We start from the raw sequence: 16,672 nt of genomic DNA, 5'->3' as shown, positions 1-16,672 counted from the left end.
GGAATCCGACCGCACTGTCCAGCGGATGACTGTAGACGGCTGGGAAAACGCGGAAGCGTTGCAAGTTACCCAAGTTGGAAAGGCTTCTCGTGCCGAAACCAAAGTTCGTTGCCACAGAAGGTGAGAGAAGGACTCTTGTCCCACTTAGAGGATCTCCCGCATGGTCTTACCGAACGGACGCATACCCGAGGGAGACTCCTGTCTACACTGATTCCCCCAATTAATGCACCAAATCTGGTAAATGATGTCGTATCACGCGTGAATCTCTCCTTCTAAGTCCGAATTCCCTTTCCGACCATGGTGTTTGGCCCCTCCGCCTTATATAGATGGCTTCTAGCCGAGGGAGTTTAAATTTTGTATTTAGAGATCTTCAGTCTTTATCATCATTTTGGTCTACCACTCCACCCTTTTTTCTTCTTCTATATTTCTTTCCTTCTTTCTGCTCTTTGATCGATCAGATAAATCCTGGGTTTATTCCGACTCTGCACAACGGTAGTCGGTGAGGCACAAGGAGATCCACTTTTTGGACCGAACCCGGTGGTCAGACCACTTTGCCTCTTCTCTTCCCCGATCAATAGGGGTCTTTCTGTCCTTTCGATTATAACTAGGTCAAAAAATCGCGTGTAGTAAGAGGACGCTGATTCAGTCCTAGGCTACGGCTGGCCTTGTTTACTGCATTTTTCCTTTTGATTGAGGGTTTCCCGCTTTATCGCCAGGAAATTCTCCACACGGACCTCCTCCCCTCCCCCTACATCTGATCGCAATGGCGCAACTCGACACTCTCGATTTGGCGGTCTTGGTGCTTCTTTTGGTGGGTAGCGTCGCCTACTTCACCAAGGGGACTTACTGGGCTGTCCCTAAGGATCCCTATGCCTCTTCCGGAGCCGCCCTGAATGGTGGCGCTAAGAGCGGCAAGACTCGCGACATCATTGAGAAGATGGATGAGACTGGCAAGAACTGCGTGATCTTCTATGGCTCGCAAACTGGTACTGCTGAGGATTACGCCTCCCGTTTGGCCAAGGAGGGCTCCCAGCGCTTTGGTCTCAAGACTATGGTGGCCGACATTGAGGATTACGACTATGAGAACCTGGACAAATTCCCCGACGACAAGGTGGCCTTCTTCGTTCTGGCTACATACGGCGAGGGTGAGCCGACGGACAATGCAGTGGAGTTCTACCAGTTCCTGACTGGAGAGGATATTGCTTTTGAGAGTGGCGCCGCCGCGGATGACTCGCCGCTGTCCTCTCTCAAGTATGTCGCTTTCGGTCTCGGTAACAACACTTATGAACACTACAACTCGATGGTCCGCCATGTCGACGCTGCTCTCACCAAACTCGGCGCCCAGCGCATTGGATCTGCCGGTGAAGGTGATGACGGTGCCGGAACTATGGAGGAGGACTTCCTCGCCTGGAAGGAGCCCATGTGGGTTGCTCTGTCTGAGTCTCTGGGTCTCCAGGAGCGTGAATCTGTCTATGAGCCGGTCTTCTGTGTGTCTGAGGATGAGGAGAAAACCCCCGAGGATGACACTGTGTACCTGGGAGAGCCCACCACCGCCCACCGTGAGGGTCGCGCCAAGGGCCCGTACTCTGCTCACAACCCGTTCATCGCCCCCATTGGCGAATCCCGTGAATTGTTCAACGTTAAGGACCGCAACTGCTTGCACATGGAGATTGATATCTCCGGTAGTAATTTGAGCTACCAGACTGGTGATCACATTGCGATTTGGCCGACCAACGCTGGTGCGGAGGTCGATCGGTTCCTCCAGGTCTTTGGTCTTGAAGACAAGCGCCACTCGGTTATCAGCATTAAGGGCATTGATGTCACTGCCAAGGTTCCTATCCCGACCCCGACTACCTACGATGCTGCTGTTCGTTACTACATGGAAGCTTGCGCCCCCGTTTCTCGTCAGTTTGTCTCTTCGCTCGCTGCTTTCGCCCCCGATGAGGCAAGCAAGGCCGAGATTGTTCGCCTGGGTAGTGACAAGGATTACTTCCACGAAAAGATCACCAGCCAGTGCTTCAATATCGCTCAGGCTCTTCAGAGTATCACTTCAAAGACCTTCTCCGCCGTCCCCTTCTCTCTACTCATTGAAGGTCTCAACAAGCTCCAGCCCCGATACTACTCTATCTCTTCTTCCTCCCTGGTTCAAAAGAATAAGATCAGCATCACCGCTGTCGTCGAGTCCGTCCGCCTGCCTGGTGCCTCGCACATGGTGAAGGGTGTGACTACCAACTACCTCTTGGCTCTCAAGCAGAAGCAGAATGGCGACCCATCTCCCGACCCCCACGGCCTTACCTACTCGATCTCTGGTCCTCGCAACAAGTACGACGGTATCCATGTCCCGGTTCACGTGCGCCACTCTAACTTCAAGCTTCCTTCCGACCCGTCCAAGCCGATTATCATGGTTGGCCCCGGTACCGGTGTGGCTCCTTTCCGCGGTTTCATCCAGGAACGTGCTGCTTTGGCCGCCAAGGGCGAGAAGGTTGGCACCACTGTTCTATTCTTCGGATGTCGTAAGCAGGACGAGGATTTCATCTACCGCGATGAATGGAAGGTATGATATCGAGCTCCTTCTGCCCTTAACATCTAAGCATACTAACTTTTTCGCCATTAGACCTACCAGGAGCAGCTTGGTGACTCCCTGAAGATTATCACTGCCTTCTCCCGGGAGGGTTCTGAGAAGGTATACGTTCAACACCGCCTCAAGGAGAATGCCCCGCTTGTTAGCGAGCTTCTCAAACAAAAGGCCAACTTCTACGTTTGTGGTGATGCCGCCAACATGGCCCGGGAGGTCAACTTGGTACTTGGTCACATCATTGCTGAGCAGCGTGGTTACCCCGCCGAGAAAGGCGAGGAGATGGTCAAGCACATGCGTAGTAGCGGAAGCTACCAAGAGGATGTGTGGTCATGATTGATGAACTTGCTATTTTCTATTTTATTTGGCCGTTCCCGTCATATTCCCGTCACCTTTTAGACGATCCAGCACATATATTCTCGACCTTTCTTCTTGAATAGCCCTACGTTAGTCGGCGAGCTTTGTACTTTACTTATGCCTCGCATTTGGCCTTTTCTGGGATCTCTATTTTTCTCATTATTTTTTCCCTTATTACCTTGTTGCGTGGGAGCACTGCTTTATGCGGGGTGAATTGGTGATTTTGTAGATTGGATTTGAAATTTAATTGGACAGATAGACTCTTGAGGACCTATGAAAGTGATGTCAAAAATTATTCGCCTTGCCTTGAGGAACCAGTCAGAAAACGCAGCCTTTTAATCAATATCGCCTTCCTAGTGACGATTTCAGTAGAAGAATGTACTTCCTTGCCACCTAGTTCCAATTGTATAGAATGCGGGCTCAAATAGGTCACGTGTAGATAATCTGCTCGGCGAGTTTTGTTGCATGACAAATTGGTTAAATTCACGAAAAAGGTAAAGGAAAGAGACCAGTCATGGGCAGGATCTGCTTGTACAGGGGGAAATTTTCGAATATATGTTACCACAATATCCTGTAATTAACTGTTGTCCATTCGTCTACCGTATCTATGGAATTAAATCCATCCTGTTTTCGGCTGTAAGCGCGGACTTAATCATGGGACCGCCCGGCAAAGAACATCAACTTCACCACAGCTCCCAATCTCTTGACCTCCATATCAAAGAAATGCGCCATCTGAATTCCCAGCCTTGATTCGCTTTCTACATCATTGGAATTGCCCAGCTTTTCTCCCGGGGGCCCTAAATCCCCCGCACTGGCCTGACGACAGCTGCCCTAGCACGAATTGTGACAGACCGAGGATAGCAGGACAGGGACTATGGCCTACGTGGTGCCCATCCACCGGGCAAGTGGCATTCGCCATGCGGTGAAGCTGAACTTTATTAACCCGGAGGAGGACTGCTTAGTTGCTGCGTGAGTGCTGCTACTGCTATTTGCCCGGATATGGGGTTTGGGTCCATGCGGGGACCACACCGGATGCGCAGCTCAGCCCGGAGTTCCCAGCAGACCCATGACAAGGAGGCTAATGTAATTTGAAATCATAAAGCAAAGCAAATCGACTTGAATTCTACACCCTCACACCAGATGGCCTGACGCTCGCAGCCACCCGCTCGATCTACGCGCAGGTAACGATGCTCGCTCGCCTCCCAGCACCAGCGAACTCACCAACAGACCACCTTTTTGTCGGTACAGACCAATATAAATATTTTACATTGGTATGGGATCATGAGAAAAATGAAATCACAACCGCCCGCAGCTATGTCGACGTTTCTGAGCCCTCGGCCCGTGAATCCGAATCGAACCCGCGTTGTCTTCTTGACCCCACTGGGCGCTTTATGACACTGGAGATATATGAGGGTGTGATAGTTGTGATCCCGATCGTCGAGCTAACGAAGCGCAAAGGCCGCATTTCACAAGCAGCGTCACAGCCTGATGCGCCGCAGGTGGGCGAGCTCGGTGAGCCGACTTCGTCGCGAATTGACGAATTGTTCGTTCGGTCGTCTGCGTTCTTGCATTCCGCATCAAACCAGCCGTGGCTGGCTATTTTGTATGAGGATAATCAAAAGAAGGTTCGGTTGCGCATTCGGGAACTGGAGTATAGTCGGGCGACGTCGAGTGGGCCTGCAGATGCGAGCTTCAACCAGGTGCAGGACCAGAAGTTGCAGGGTGGAGTGTTTGGACACGAGCTTGATCTTGGCTCCTCACATTTGATTCCTATACCGGCTCCATTAGGTAGGTCTCGTGGCTTTGGTCATGACGGGCTTGAACTAATACCATTCACTATAGGCGGACTGATTGTCCTAGGAGAAACCTCAATTAAGTACATCGATGATAATGCAAATGATGTGATATCTCGTGATCTTGACGAGGCGACTGTCTTTGTGGCATGGGAGAAGGTTGATAGTCAGCGGTGGCTGTTGGCCGACGACTACGGCAGGCTCTTCTTTTTGATGTTTGTCCTAGATAGTCGCGGTGATGTCGAAGACTGGAAGCTGGATTTCCTTGGGACGACTTCTCGAGCAACTGTACTTGTCTACCTGGGTGGTGGGGTTTTGTTTGTTGGATCGCACCAAGGCGATTCCCAGGTTCTCCGAATCGGCAGTGGAGGATTTGAGACTATTCAGACTTTATCCAATATTGCTCCCATCCTGGACTTCACGGTAATGGACCTAGGGAACCGCACTAGTGAGAGCCAAACCCATGAATTTTCATCTGGACAGGCTCGCATCGTGACCGGCTCTGGTGCCTTCGACGATGGCACCCTGCGAAGTGTGCGAAGTGGTGTGGGTATGGAGGAGCTGGGGGTCCTGGGGGAAATGGATCACATCACAGACCTTTGGGGATTGCAGGCCCAGGCCAGTGGAGATGTTCAAGACACCCTTCTAGTCACCTTTGTTGACGAGACACGCGTGTTTCGCTTCAGTGACGATGGAGAAGTTGAAGAGCTGGAAAGCTTCTTGGGTCTCACTCTCGATGAGAGCACTATCCTAGCTGCCAATTTGCGGGGAGGTCGAATTCTCCAGGTGACAGAGAAGCGAGCCCTGGTGGCTGACCTCGAGAGTGGCATGGTCACCTTTGAATGGACGTCACCGACACAGAAAGCCATTACGGCTGCTTCAGCAAGCAACGACCACCTGGTCCTTGTCACTGGAGGTCAGGTGCTGGCCTCGTTTGATATTCAAAATAACACCCAGCTCATAATGGAGAAGGATCTTGGCGTGGACCAGCAAATCTCCGGCGTGACGGTTCCGTCTAGCCCTCCGGGGGTCTGCATTGTCGGATTTCCTCAATCAGCTAAGATCTCTATCATTGACATCAACAACCTATCTGAACTTCAGACTAAGTCATTAGGGGAGACGGGCGAGGCGTTTCCTAGATCCGTTTTGGTAGCCAACGTGCTCGCTGATAGTCCGCCTACCCTCTTCATCTCTATGGCTGATGGCAGCGTGATCACATTCTCTTTGGACCCTAAGGACTATTCCTTGACCGGTATGAACAGGCTGATTCTCGGATCTGAACAACCAACGTTCAAAAAGCTCCCTCGGGGAGATGGGCTGTACAATGTGTTCGCAACCTGCGAGAACCCTAGTCTTATTTATGGTTCTGAAGGGCGTATCATTTACTCGGCAGTCAACTCTGAAGGTGCATCTCGCATATGCCACCTGAACGCGGAGGCATACCCTAATTCTATCGCCGTGGCTACCGCACGCGAGCTCAAGATTGCCCTAGTTGACAAAGAACGAACAACACAAATCCAGACCCTCCCGATGGGATCTACAGTCCGCCGTGTTGCCTACTCCCCATCCGAAAAGGCATTTGGACTGGGCACGATTGATCGGAAGCTAGAGGATGGACTAGAAGCTGTGAAGAGTCACTTTGTGCTAGCCGACGAAATTCTGTTTCGGCGCCTGGATGCGTTGGAGCTTAAAGCGGACGAACTGATAGAGAGCGTAATCCGCGCTGAACTCCCGGCTGGGAAGGATGAACTTGGAAATGAAACAACTAAAGATCGGTTTGTCGTTGGTACTTCATATCTGAACGAAACCAGGGAAGGTTCAATCCGCGGGCGGATTCTTGTCCTAGAGGTTGACCATGGGCGCAAATTGACCCAGGTCGCCGAGTTACAAGTGAAAGGTGGATGTCGGGCATTGGCCATGCTTGGTGACAAAATTGTTGCGGCACTTGTCAAGACTGTGAGCAAACTTTACTTTTTGACAAAGTATATGGGGGTTATACTAATTTCCTTTCTAGGTTGTCGTCTACAAAGTGGTCATTAATAATTTCGGGTCAATCAAGATTGAAAAGCTCGCAAGCTACCGTACATCAACAGCGCCAGTTGATCTGACCGTTGTCAACGATATGATAATAGTCGCTGATCTCATGAAGAGTGTCTGTATCGTCAAATATCTCCCGGGCCAGGATGGTGCCGACAACGAGCTGGTTGAAGTTGCTCGGCATTACCAAACCGTATGGAGTACAGCTGTTGCTTCTATTGATGATGATACGCTTCTCGTGAGCGAAACCCAAGGCAATCTGATTGTCTTGTCCCGAAATACAAACGGCGTCACAGACCAAGATAAGCAACGCCTTATGCCCACCAGCGAGATTGCCCTCGGCGAAATGGTCAACCGCATTCGTCCAATTAATATCCCTCAGCTTGGCACAGTGATGGTAACTCCACGAGCTTTTATGGCAACCGTACGTGTCTTTCTATCTTGTTCATATCCATGCATGGGCAATTGACTAACGTTTTGCTCCCCTTACAGGTCGAGGGCTCCATTTATTTGTTCGCACTCATCAACCCTGAACACCAAGACTTCCTGATGACCCTCCAAAGCGTCATCGCTAGTAAGATAGATTCATTGGGTGATCTATCTTTTGATACCTTCCGAGCATTCCGCACTCTGACTCGCTCCGCTGACGCACCCTACCGTTTTGTTGACGGCGAGCTCATCGAGAAATTCCTTGCCTGTGAACCACTCCTGCAAGAGGAGATCGTAGCGGACGTTGGCTCTAGCGACGTGGAAGAGGTGAAAGGAATGATCGAGGCATTGCGGAGATTGCATTAACGTGTACGGCAACTTTATGTTACTATTTTGATGACTGGGCGAATGGCATGCATGATGGGTTCAATACAATTGTTAGATTTTTTTTTTGCCAATGGTAGATAGGTCATCAGTCTGGTGGACCGTCTTGAGTTTCAAAATTGGGAATCCCTATTATACCTACGTGAAATCCCTCTTTTCTAAGATTGCCTTCCAAGGTCTTTTACTCGAATCTCTATAATTGTATTGGCCTGCAAGCCATTTGATACAATGACTCCGTCAAGAGTTAAACCTTGATTTATTTGGCAGCGAAATCAAGAATCGATAGGTAGTGAATATAATCCATTATGTGTAGCTAAGTAGCAATTAAGCTAAATTGTGTCTCAATAATAAAGTTAATACAGTGTGAGAATCGTGAAGAAAAAAAATAATACACAGCGCTCGTCTATGAATTTTGGTTCTTGCTAAGTTTCTCCCCAGCCCATAAATGTCGAGATCAAGCCTTCTTCTTGTCATCCTCGTTGTCCGATTCACTCCAGTCAAGGAGCTCCAGAAGCTGCTCCTCAGACAGTTCCTCGGCACGCTTGCCATTCTGTTTCTCGAGATTCTTCACGTACTTCTTTTGGCGCTTGCGAGCCATCTTGTTCCACTCAGGCACACCACTGGCTAGAGCCAAGTTCTCCTCGCCCTCCTCAAGCTCATCCTCGGTGTCAACCTCACCCAGCACTTTGCCGGTCTCACCAGCACGCAACGAATTGGCGGACTTCTTGGCCTTCTTGCCATTCAGCGCGGCTCTCTCCTTCTCCTTCTTCTCCTTTTCCTTGCGACGGTCCCGATCATGCAGGAACTTGAAAAACTTCTCGATGTAGGGACGGATGAGGACGTAGAAGATGACAGATCCAATGACCTTGGTCCAGCGGCCAACGCTCACTTCGGCAAAGGAGTTGTAAAGATTGCGGCCGAAGCGGCAAATGGCTTCGTAGATTACGCCGAAGATCTGGTTGAAGAAGTCGGCGGCGGCCTCGGCGGCAACGTCGCTCATATCGGGCTGGGTTTCAGCCATGGCGGACGAGTTCTGATGAAAGTCTCTGCTTCACTTTTTTTGTTTGTTGGGGGGCGAGCTCGGGAGGCGGCGGATGCGTCGACTTTCAATTTTCCGAATAGGAAGAATTGAACTTCCAGTGACGTGTAGAGGTACAGACGATGTGGGGAGAAAAGAAAATGAGACGAGCACAATGGAGGTGTGCGCGACTCAGATGATGGAGGGGTGACAAAAGGCGAGAGAGAGAAGCGTCCCGTGTCTTCTATCCTCTTCTTGCTAAACGAAAAAATAACCATATGCGGAAGGAGCGACCCTTTTCGGACAAACCATTCTTCCGCCAACGCGTTATCAGCCAATCAGCATCTGTCATATCATGTATTGCGCGCGCGCCTGCACCTTGATGCTTCCTTATCCATTCAACGTCAACAAGATGTCGCAAAACGAACAAGAGGCAGGCCAGAACCAGGCTGAGGTCAGTCAACGTGTAAACCTTATTTGAGTTCCAGAAAACCAACATCATTCATAGCGCCTGAAAATCGAACTGTACGATTGTGTGAGCAAAATTGTGGACGAGGAGACCTTGAAGCTCGATGCCATGGCCACGCCACAATTCACCAACGCTCTGCTGGAGCTAGCATGGTCACATCTCGGTATGTCTTCTTGGAGTATTGATAGGAGTCCGGGCACCATTGTGCCTTTCCGATTAAGTCCAGCATCACTGACGACAACTCAGAGTCTGCTGTTGTTGACGTTGAGGCTTTTGCCAAGTAAGTCAACCCAAAGCTCCCACGGAGGAAGCTAGTCAAGCACGATATTCTGTTTGATTTGTTCGGAATCCATTCCCATCAGTTACACATGTCTGATCAGCATTTCCATTCTAGGCATGCTGGTCGGTCAACGGTCACCCCAGCTGATGTGCTGATGCTCTGTCGCCGCAATGATGGGTTGAACCAGACCCTGCAGACATACATGGCGCACCTGGAGAGCGAACGCGAAGAGGCCTCTTGAATGGCGGGCGGATTGGCTGTTGCATAACTGCCCTATCCTGTACAAGCCACTGTCACCAAAGTACAGACGCTCACTCCCCAGCATCCCAAGCATTGACACAAGCCCATCGCTGGCGAAACCTCGGCCCCCTCATACTCGGGGCTAGGGCCCCTGTGGCCCATGATATAGGACTAATTCCCACACCCCTGCAATAACTCAATTGATGCCATTCGTATGCAACCTGGGCTGGTCAGATGAATTCCTTCGAAAACGCTTCGAGTGTTTCTCTGAATGCATGAGAAATCTTTCTCAGCAAATCCTGACAGCCTCTATGGATGCTTTTCCCTAGAGCCCAGCCTTCATGACGCCGTTGCCTGGCAATACTGAAGCTGTCGAAGCTGTCGTCTCGGTTCACCGGCTAGGTTTTAGCCCGCTACTTGATTTTCTATTGGCATGAATAATCAAAGCCGATCATCAGATGACGACGTTTTCCCTCGGAAATTGGTGGTCCCTGGAAAAGGCTCAAGTGACAAGGATTGTTGTCAGCCCCGGCGTTAGACTAGTGAATTCAGCAATCCATAACTCTCCCAAAAGACCCAGTCACAAGGTCGTCGTGAAATCAAACACTGCATCTACATCAATTCCAGCTCACGATAGATGACGTCGAATGAATACATACTTTATTAATAACATAAGTCTTGCCTTCCACCTTTCTTATCCCGGCATTATACCTCATTTCCGATTATACATGGCTACGTACGTAGCCTACAGCCACCTTTTCCGTGGTAGTTCAGGTAGTGAAAATACCCGCCCTCGAGGAAAGTCAAACGATCGAACTGTTTGAAACCAATCCTCAATTTCAAGAATCCCAACCTTCTCATCCCCCCCCCTCTAACTTTCATTTGGGTGATCGAGGCGGGATGTCCAAAAATATTGTTGGACCAGCCGCCTCCAGAAATTACCCCTCGAGGCCGCCGCCTTTGTCAAGCCCCTCGCATAAGCTTGGCACGCGCTAAATGTCTCGCCCTTTAAAGTTGGCGACTCTGCTTGTCGGGTACGGACCAATCGGGCCCGGCGTCATGTAGGTGCTGAAGCTGCAAGGTGCAAACGGCATCTTGAAATCCCAGAGGCTATGTGTTGATTCTAGCGCGGCGCTCATCCTTGACTCGCGCGAGGTTGATATTGCATCGCATGTGCACGAACTTATAGAGGGTGTTGGCACTGACGTGATTTGTGGCGCGGCAGATATGGAGAAGGCGTTCCTAGCTGTCAACCCAGCCTGCCGCGCGCAGGGGACTTTCCAAGGGTCTGGTTGGTTGGGGATAGAAACCTGCTTTGCTGGTTAACAAGACAATGTACAGTATAATCTGCGGATTTTTACCCCTGTATCCCCTAACAGACTCCTACGTAAGCTCTACTAGCTAAGTAAATTCTATTATTATTGGGATGAGACCACAGCTACGACCATCTAGCATCAAGTATGTCGGTACGAAAGCCTTCCGAAGAGAACCAAGATAATCTAGTAGATGGCTTCTAGTTCCATTAGTGTTGCCTAGGCGGCCTAATCTTTATAACATGCATAAAACGCAGCTAGACTATTCGTAGGTAACACCCCGAAACTTAATCATTGATGATCGCACTCTTGAAATTGGATCTACACTTTTCAAGGTTGGATTCAATTTGAGATACATGGATTCTGAAGCAAGTTTATAGAAGTTCCATACTCTCCCATCTACCGGATTTAATCTCCTAACTTATTTGGCAATGTGTACTTACACATGAACCCCTTGGAGCTCACGTTGGAATTCATAGAGGATTAAGATAAGGATCTATACATTATTAGAAAACAAGCCATGAGTCCGCCTACCTTCTACGTATTCATGCTATCTATCAAATCATATCTGGGATCGACATACGTCGTTCATTCGCGGGGGTGTACTGTATGGTAAGGGAAGTGAGGAGATGTGGGATCAACTCGATCGATATGCGCCTGGGTACCGTGGGACTAAGACCCTAGGGGATGATTCGACGATTGGATTTAATATAGAACAAATACTGAGGAATAATGGGTACCCGCTGAGGATCATAGAAAGCTAATTCAATTAGTGCTACAGTATGTACCACTTTTAGAAAATCTACATAGTAGACGTACAATCAAGAATTGCATAAATAGGCAGAATGATTTTAATCATGTGCATGTATGACTTGTCCATCTCCACATTCTATGCGGAGTAACAGTTAACTGCATGAAACAATACGTCAATGGTCAAGGGGCGTCATAGCGGAGTGGCTGGATGATTTTTATTTTTATTTTTATTTATTTCTTTTCGGGTTAGAACTTAAAAATCGATAAAAATGAAAGTTCTAATTTCTTCTTTTCTTCACATGCGGTGGCGCATGAGCACGAGCAAATCAGCACTTTATGAAGCTGGGGCGCCGCCCCCAAAGCGGCAACGTGGGTCTCAATATTAGGGAGGTGATGTCATTCGGCCCACGCATGGCTGTGGCTGAGACCCTCCCAGCCATTCAAAAATGCCCTTGTGCCATGGTTCAGTGGGTTCCAAATCCACTGATCTTCAACAATTGCGTCTTGGTCGGCTCAGGGTCTTTTATTAAATCTGCCTGAATCCTGTTGCCTTCTTCTTCAGTCTCTTTTCAAATACCCAGTTGCGCCTCCTTCAACACTCGAATCATCAAAGTCATCAAAATCATTCTACATCATGGGTGCAGCTGGTGGAGTATTTCTACGCTTCTGCGGGCTCCTTATTCGTGTACTGCAATTCCTTGACGCCGCCGTCATCCTCGGTATCTTCTCATACTACCTCGCTATCCTCTCAAAACATGATCAAACCATCGATACATGGCTGAAGGCCGTTGAAGGCCTGTCCGGTGCAGCCACATTATACAGTCTGCTCGGAATACTCTTCGTCTGCTGCCTTGGTGGCGTTACATTCTTCGCTTTTCTCGGCGTGGTCTTCGACGTCCTCTTCACTGGTGCTATGGTAGCCATCGCTGTTTTGACTCGCAAGGGTACCAACAGCTGCACTGGTCAAGTCGACACCCCCATCGGCTCAGGCAAGGCAAGCGACGAGAGCCCTTCCAAGCTCAGTTACGGCATGGCCTGCAAGTTAGAGAAGGTCGTGTTCGCAGTTTCGGTGATTGGAATGTAAGTGCCTAGGAACCCCGCATCTCGGCATCAGCTGGTAAATATGACATCCGCTAACATATTTCTTTGTCTAGCTTCTTCTACCTGATCTCAATCCTCTTCCAGGTCCTTTTGGCTCGCCACCACAAGCGCGAGAAGCGCTTCGGTCCTTCCCCTGCCAACGGCTACACTTCTGGTAGCCGCAAGTGGTTCTGGAGCCGCAACAAGAACAACCCCGAGACCAACGGTGACAATGCTTTGCCAGGTCACCCCACTCCCGCTGATGTGGAGTATGGAACCGATCCTAAGGCTGAGAAAGGCTGGTTCGGTGGTTGGGGACGCAACAAGAATGCCGCTGCTGCGAACGGCACCACTGCGACGAGTGCCGCCAATGGCAATGGATATGGATATGGCAACTCTGCTTACACTGGTAACTACTGAGTGAAAGGGAAAGTCCTAGTATGATCTAGAGGTGATCTCCTCGCGGATCTGCTTTCTTTGTCGTTCATGAAAATCTCGGACTTGGCTTGATCTACTGGATCAATGATGTGATGACATTTTTTTTCTTTTGTTTTGGAAAGCTGAGATACCATGTTTGCTGCAAAGATTGGCAACTGTATATTATTTGCGAAAGGCAAGGAACAGGCAGAGTGGAACTCTGCCGAATGGAATTAATAATAATGCAATAAGATTTCTACTAGAATATCTGATCCACGTCTACAACATCTCCAAGTATCTACAGTAAATAAGAATAAACTTTAGTGTGTATTGTTCCTGATACGTTACAGATAAATCTACCCCCCAATTCCGCTTCCGGCGAAGACATTAAAACATTCAACATGGGAAACCGCACAATCATTAAGAATACCGATCAACATGAGGACATCAACTGGGCCATTACAAAAACGGGCCGGGAATCCAATTGCGCCAAAGCACCACCAACATAAAAAGAAGATTGACCAAAACGACTCAATCAAGAGTCGGAAGAGTACATGAGAAAAAGAGAGAGAAAAAAGGCTCAATGAAAAAAATATGACAGGTACATACTTACCAGGGAGCGGCGACCATGGCGCCAAGGCGGCAGGTCATGCCAGCAGCGACAGAGCCCATGAAGATGGGAGCGCCGTTGGAGCACATGGCCCAGCTGTATCCATCAGGAGCGCAAATAATCTCGCCCGATGTGCAAGTGAAGCCACCAACGTAGCTGGAGAAAGCGTTGTTGGTGCTAGCATCGGTGGCCACGACGCGGGGGTCGGCAGCACCGGAGGTACCAAAAGCTTGGGCAACCTTGGACATGGACTGAGGGGTGCTGCGAGTAGCGTTCTTGTTGGCGTCCTTGGAGTTGGCCTTGGAATCCTTGGAATCGGTGGGCTTAGCCTTGTTTGAATCTGTGTTGGTCTTGGTCTGGGTCGAATCAGCGTTGGTCTTGGAACCCTTGTTGGCCTTGTCTTGGGTCGAAGTCTTGGTTGACTTGTCGACCTTCGAGTTGGTGTTGTCTTTTGAAGTCGAGTCACTAGTATCCTTGCTGTCCTTGGAAGTCGAGTCACTGGTATCCTTGCTGCTGTCGAGGAAGGGAGCGCTGCCACTGCACTTGTAACCATCGCCCTTTCCATCAGTCTGGCCCACAACATTGTCACCAGGCTTTGGGAAGTTAACAGACTCGCCCTCAATGGTCACACACTTGCCCTCCTGATCGACGTTGGCGACGAAGAGTGCAGGGAGACTGTCAAAGCTGGCCTGCTGCTTCTGGGACTTGGCCCCACGCTGGCTCGCCTTTTCGCCCTGGTGGGCGGCCAGAGCCATGGGTGGGTGAGAGACCTTCTTCTCCTGAGGCTTGTTGGGCCTGTGCTTGGTGCTCTGGGTCTCGGCATCGGCATCGGTCTCGTTGGCATTTGCATTACCGCCGATGGTGACCATAGCGCAGTTCATATACATTTCACGGTTGCCGACCTTGTTAAACCAGGTCCAGGCAAGAAGTGCCTGACCATCAGGAGCATCAGACGGGATCTGGAAGTCATACTTTTTGGCAATCGGACAGTCACCGAGCATTGACTCGATGACCTTGAAGGACTCTCCTTGATCGTATGTCAGAGCAAGTTGGCAGGAACCACCATCGTGGGTTGCGCTGCCGTCCAACTCCATCGTGTAGGATTGGCCTTGCTGGTAGGTGGCCTGCGAGTCGAAATCATCCTTGGCATAGCCCTTGCAAGGGTAGTCTGAGCCGGAGGCTTGCAGTGGGTTGGTGTATGAATAGTCCTTTTGGCCCTTGGCATCCTTGTTCAATGGACTGCGGATGGGGTAGGGCTTCATCATTTGCATGTGGGCCGTAGCCGTGCTGGCCAGCAAGCTGCAAAGAAGCGCACCCTTCATTTTGTGGTGTGTAGCTATTCATTGTTAGTATTCCCGCGCCATTTGCATTCAAGATACGGATATGCTCACTGTATAAGATAGAGAAATGAAGATGAAGAAGATAAAAGTTTGAGAGGCAATCAACCACCGGGTTCAAATTTTCAGTCTTTCCTGAGAAGAAGTGGAAGATATTCCGGCAGTCCTTGATCGTCCTGAAGGATTATTATAATAAATAGCTGGTGTGTTGTTATCACATTCTCCGTCGTTGTCCAGAGGAATGGGGGATGCCAACACTGTGGTCCAAGCCCATAGGTGCTGGACAAGCAACGCGCGGAATGTTGGCAACCATCGCTCTTTCCACGGTCATGAATCATGCGGTTAATGCCGCAGCGATAAATTGTTGTGCTGATTTATGTCCAATGCACTGAGAGACCTGGTATCTTCAGTTAGTGATTCGTTGATTCGCGTTGGTTAAGTTGCGGCCAAGGTGCCTTCTTTCTTCACACTAGCAGCGAAAGCCATGCCTCATTTGCCCATCTACAGCTTCTGAGCCTCAAAACATACTTCTGGACAAGTATGAAAGCCATCATGACAGCCCTGGGATCCTCATTCCGAGTGGTTAAACTCCGCTCCCCAAGTCCAGGAAACCGTGAGAATGGGATGATGTCAATTGGAGATCAGCGCGTTTCAGTGTACGTCCTCTGCATAAGCCTTCGATTTCCACAGTGCGCCATATGGCGCTCTTTGATCTCCAAAAATGTGAACTTCTCTTTTGGAACAAATTTTCATATCAGAAGGCCGGTTGAGCCCAAAAGGGATGCGCCCCATCTAACCCCTGTCGCACCCTGCATGCCAGGCTTGATATTTTCCAATAAAATTGGAGAGTGGCTGTTGTATTGTGCGAAAGTGATGTTGATTTGTCGCACTCTACCAAAGTACAGTACATACAGTAGGCCGCTCATTGTTCATGTGGTTCGTGGTCGATAAGCTGTCATAGATGAGCTCCACTATGAGGTCAACGCATCGATGCTTCTGTATCTTCCTTTTAAAGGAAAAAAAGAGAAAAGAAAACCCCCGATTTAGTTTCTCGCTCATGTCCATCAGTTAAATTCTGGATTAATTGTACCAAAGCCAAATGTCTCATTAAACATATAGTGTCCACCAGGTAGATACACCTGCTGTAAATCAATCACGCGGCGCGTCCGCGATTGTTCCGCAGTGATTAGCGCGTCATCGGTCTGCTTCATCCCACCCCTGTACACACTCCCTGTCACCCAACCTACTCGCTCTTGGATATTATCTGCTGGATCTGCTGCATGTTTCGGTCTATACAGCTGCTGCGTGCTCTGCCTATCCAGCATGCCCGCTTCCTGGGGTCCAGCCCGGGGGGTTGTTACGTCTCACTGAAATGTACCGATCGATCGATTGCCGTGGCGAGCGCCAGATCGCCAACCCCGGTTCCAGGCCATGTTCGTCATCCCGCTCGACCTGTTTTGCAACCTTCCCAGAGCGTCGTTGGTTTTGCGCATTTGTGTCCTTCGTCGATCAAAAGAATTCCTCTCTCTCGAACATATTCGCAGACGGTTGCTCCAGACATCGATTATATACTCAGCACA

At 49.6% G+C, this 16,672-nt stretch overlaps 7 protein-coding genes across 7 annotated transcripts; 5 read left to right on the top strand and 2 right to left on the bottom strand.

Moving 5' to 3' along the window:
* Positions 1-763: 763 nt before the first annotated feature.
* On the top strand, positions 764-2,911 carry cprA (NADPH--hemoprotein reductase cprA; the record flags this gene model as incomplete). Its single annotated transcript, XM_057116398.1, has 2 exons — positions 764-2,554; positions 2,615-2,911. The coding sequence occupies 2 exons, from the start codon at positions 764-766 to the stop codon at positions 2,909-2,911; spliced, it is 2,088 nt and encodes a 695-aa protein (XP_056972281.1).
* Positions 2,912-3,806: 895 nt separating this feature from the next.
* Positions 3,807-7,557, top strand: N7484_005978 (DDB1/RSE1 family protein; the record flags this gene model as incomplete). Its single annotated transcript, XM_057116397.1, has 5 exons — positions 3,807-3,901; positions 4,035-4,720; positions 4,775-6,681; positions 6,740-7,186; positions 7,255-7,557. 5 exons carry the CDS (start codon positions 3,807-3,809, stop codon positions 7,555-7,557), a joined length of 3,438 nt encoding a protein of 1,145 aa, XP_056972280.1.
* A 472-nt stretch (positions 7,558-8,029) lies between these two features.
* On the bottom strand, positions 8,030-8,596 carry N7484_005977 (uncharacterized protein; the record flags this gene model as incomplete). The annotated part of the gene is made up of 1 exon (XM_057116396.1): positions 8,030-8,596. The coding sequence occupies one exon, from the start codon at positions 8,594-8,596 to the stop codon at positions 8,030-8,032; it is 567 nt and encodes a 188-aa protein (XP_056972279.1).
* Positions 8,597-9,005: 409 nt separating this feature from the next.
* On the top strand, positions 9,006-9,583 carry N7484_005976 (CENP-S family protein; the record flags this gene model as incomplete). The annotated part of the gene is made up of 4 exons (XM_057116395.1): positions 9,006-9,047; positions 9,102-9,225; positions 9,309-9,342; positions 9,457-9,583. The coding sequence occupies 4 exons, from the start codon at positions 9,006-9,008 to the stop codon at positions 9,581-9,583; spliced, it is 327 nt and encodes a 108-aa protein (XP_056972278.1).
* A 995-nt stretch (positions 9,584-10,578) lies between these two features.
* N7484_005975 (uncharacterized protein) lies at positions 10,579-10,908 on the top strand (the record flags this gene model as incomplete). The annotated part of the gene is made up of 2 exons (XM_057116394.1): positions 10,579-10,643; positions 10,710-10,908. The coding sequence occupies 2 exons, from the start codon at positions 10,579-10,581 to the stop codon at positions 10,906-10,908; spliced, it is 264 nt and encodes an 87-aa protein (XP_056972277.1).
* A 1,374-nt stretch (positions 10,909-12,282) lies between these two features.
* Positions 12,283-13,148, top strand: N7484_005974 (uncharacterized protein; the record flags this gene model as incomplete). The annotated part of the gene is made up of 2 exons (XM_057116393.1): positions 12,283-12,728; positions 12,803-13,148. The coding sequence occupies 2 exons, from the start codon at positions 12,283-12,285 to the stop codon at positions 13,146-13,148; spliced, it is 792 nt and encodes a 263-aa protein (XP_056972276.1).
* A 606-nt stretch (positions 13,149-13,754) lies between these two features.
* N7484_005973 (putative extracellular protein) lies at positions 13,755-15,077 on the bottom strand (the record flags this gene model as incomplete). The annotated part of the gene is made up of 1 exon (XM_057116392.1): positions 13,755-15,077. One exon carries the CDS (start codon positions 15,075-15,077, stop codon positions 13,755-13,757), a length of 1,323 nt encoding a protein of 440 aa, XP_056972275.1.
* Positions 15,078-16,672: the final 1,595 nt, after the last annotated feature.

Source organism: Penicillium longicatenatum (assembly GCF_028827895.1).
Source record: "Penicillium longicatenatum strain IBT 33135 chromosome Unknown contig_3_segment0_segment0, whole genome shotgun sequence".
In the NCBI taxonomy this organism is placed as follows: domain Eukaryota; kingdom Fungi; phylum Ascomycota; class Eurotiomycetes; order Eurotiales; family Aspergillaceae; genus Penicillium; species Penicillium longicatenatum.
This window is presented reverse-complemented; position numbering and strand designations above follow the sequence as displayed.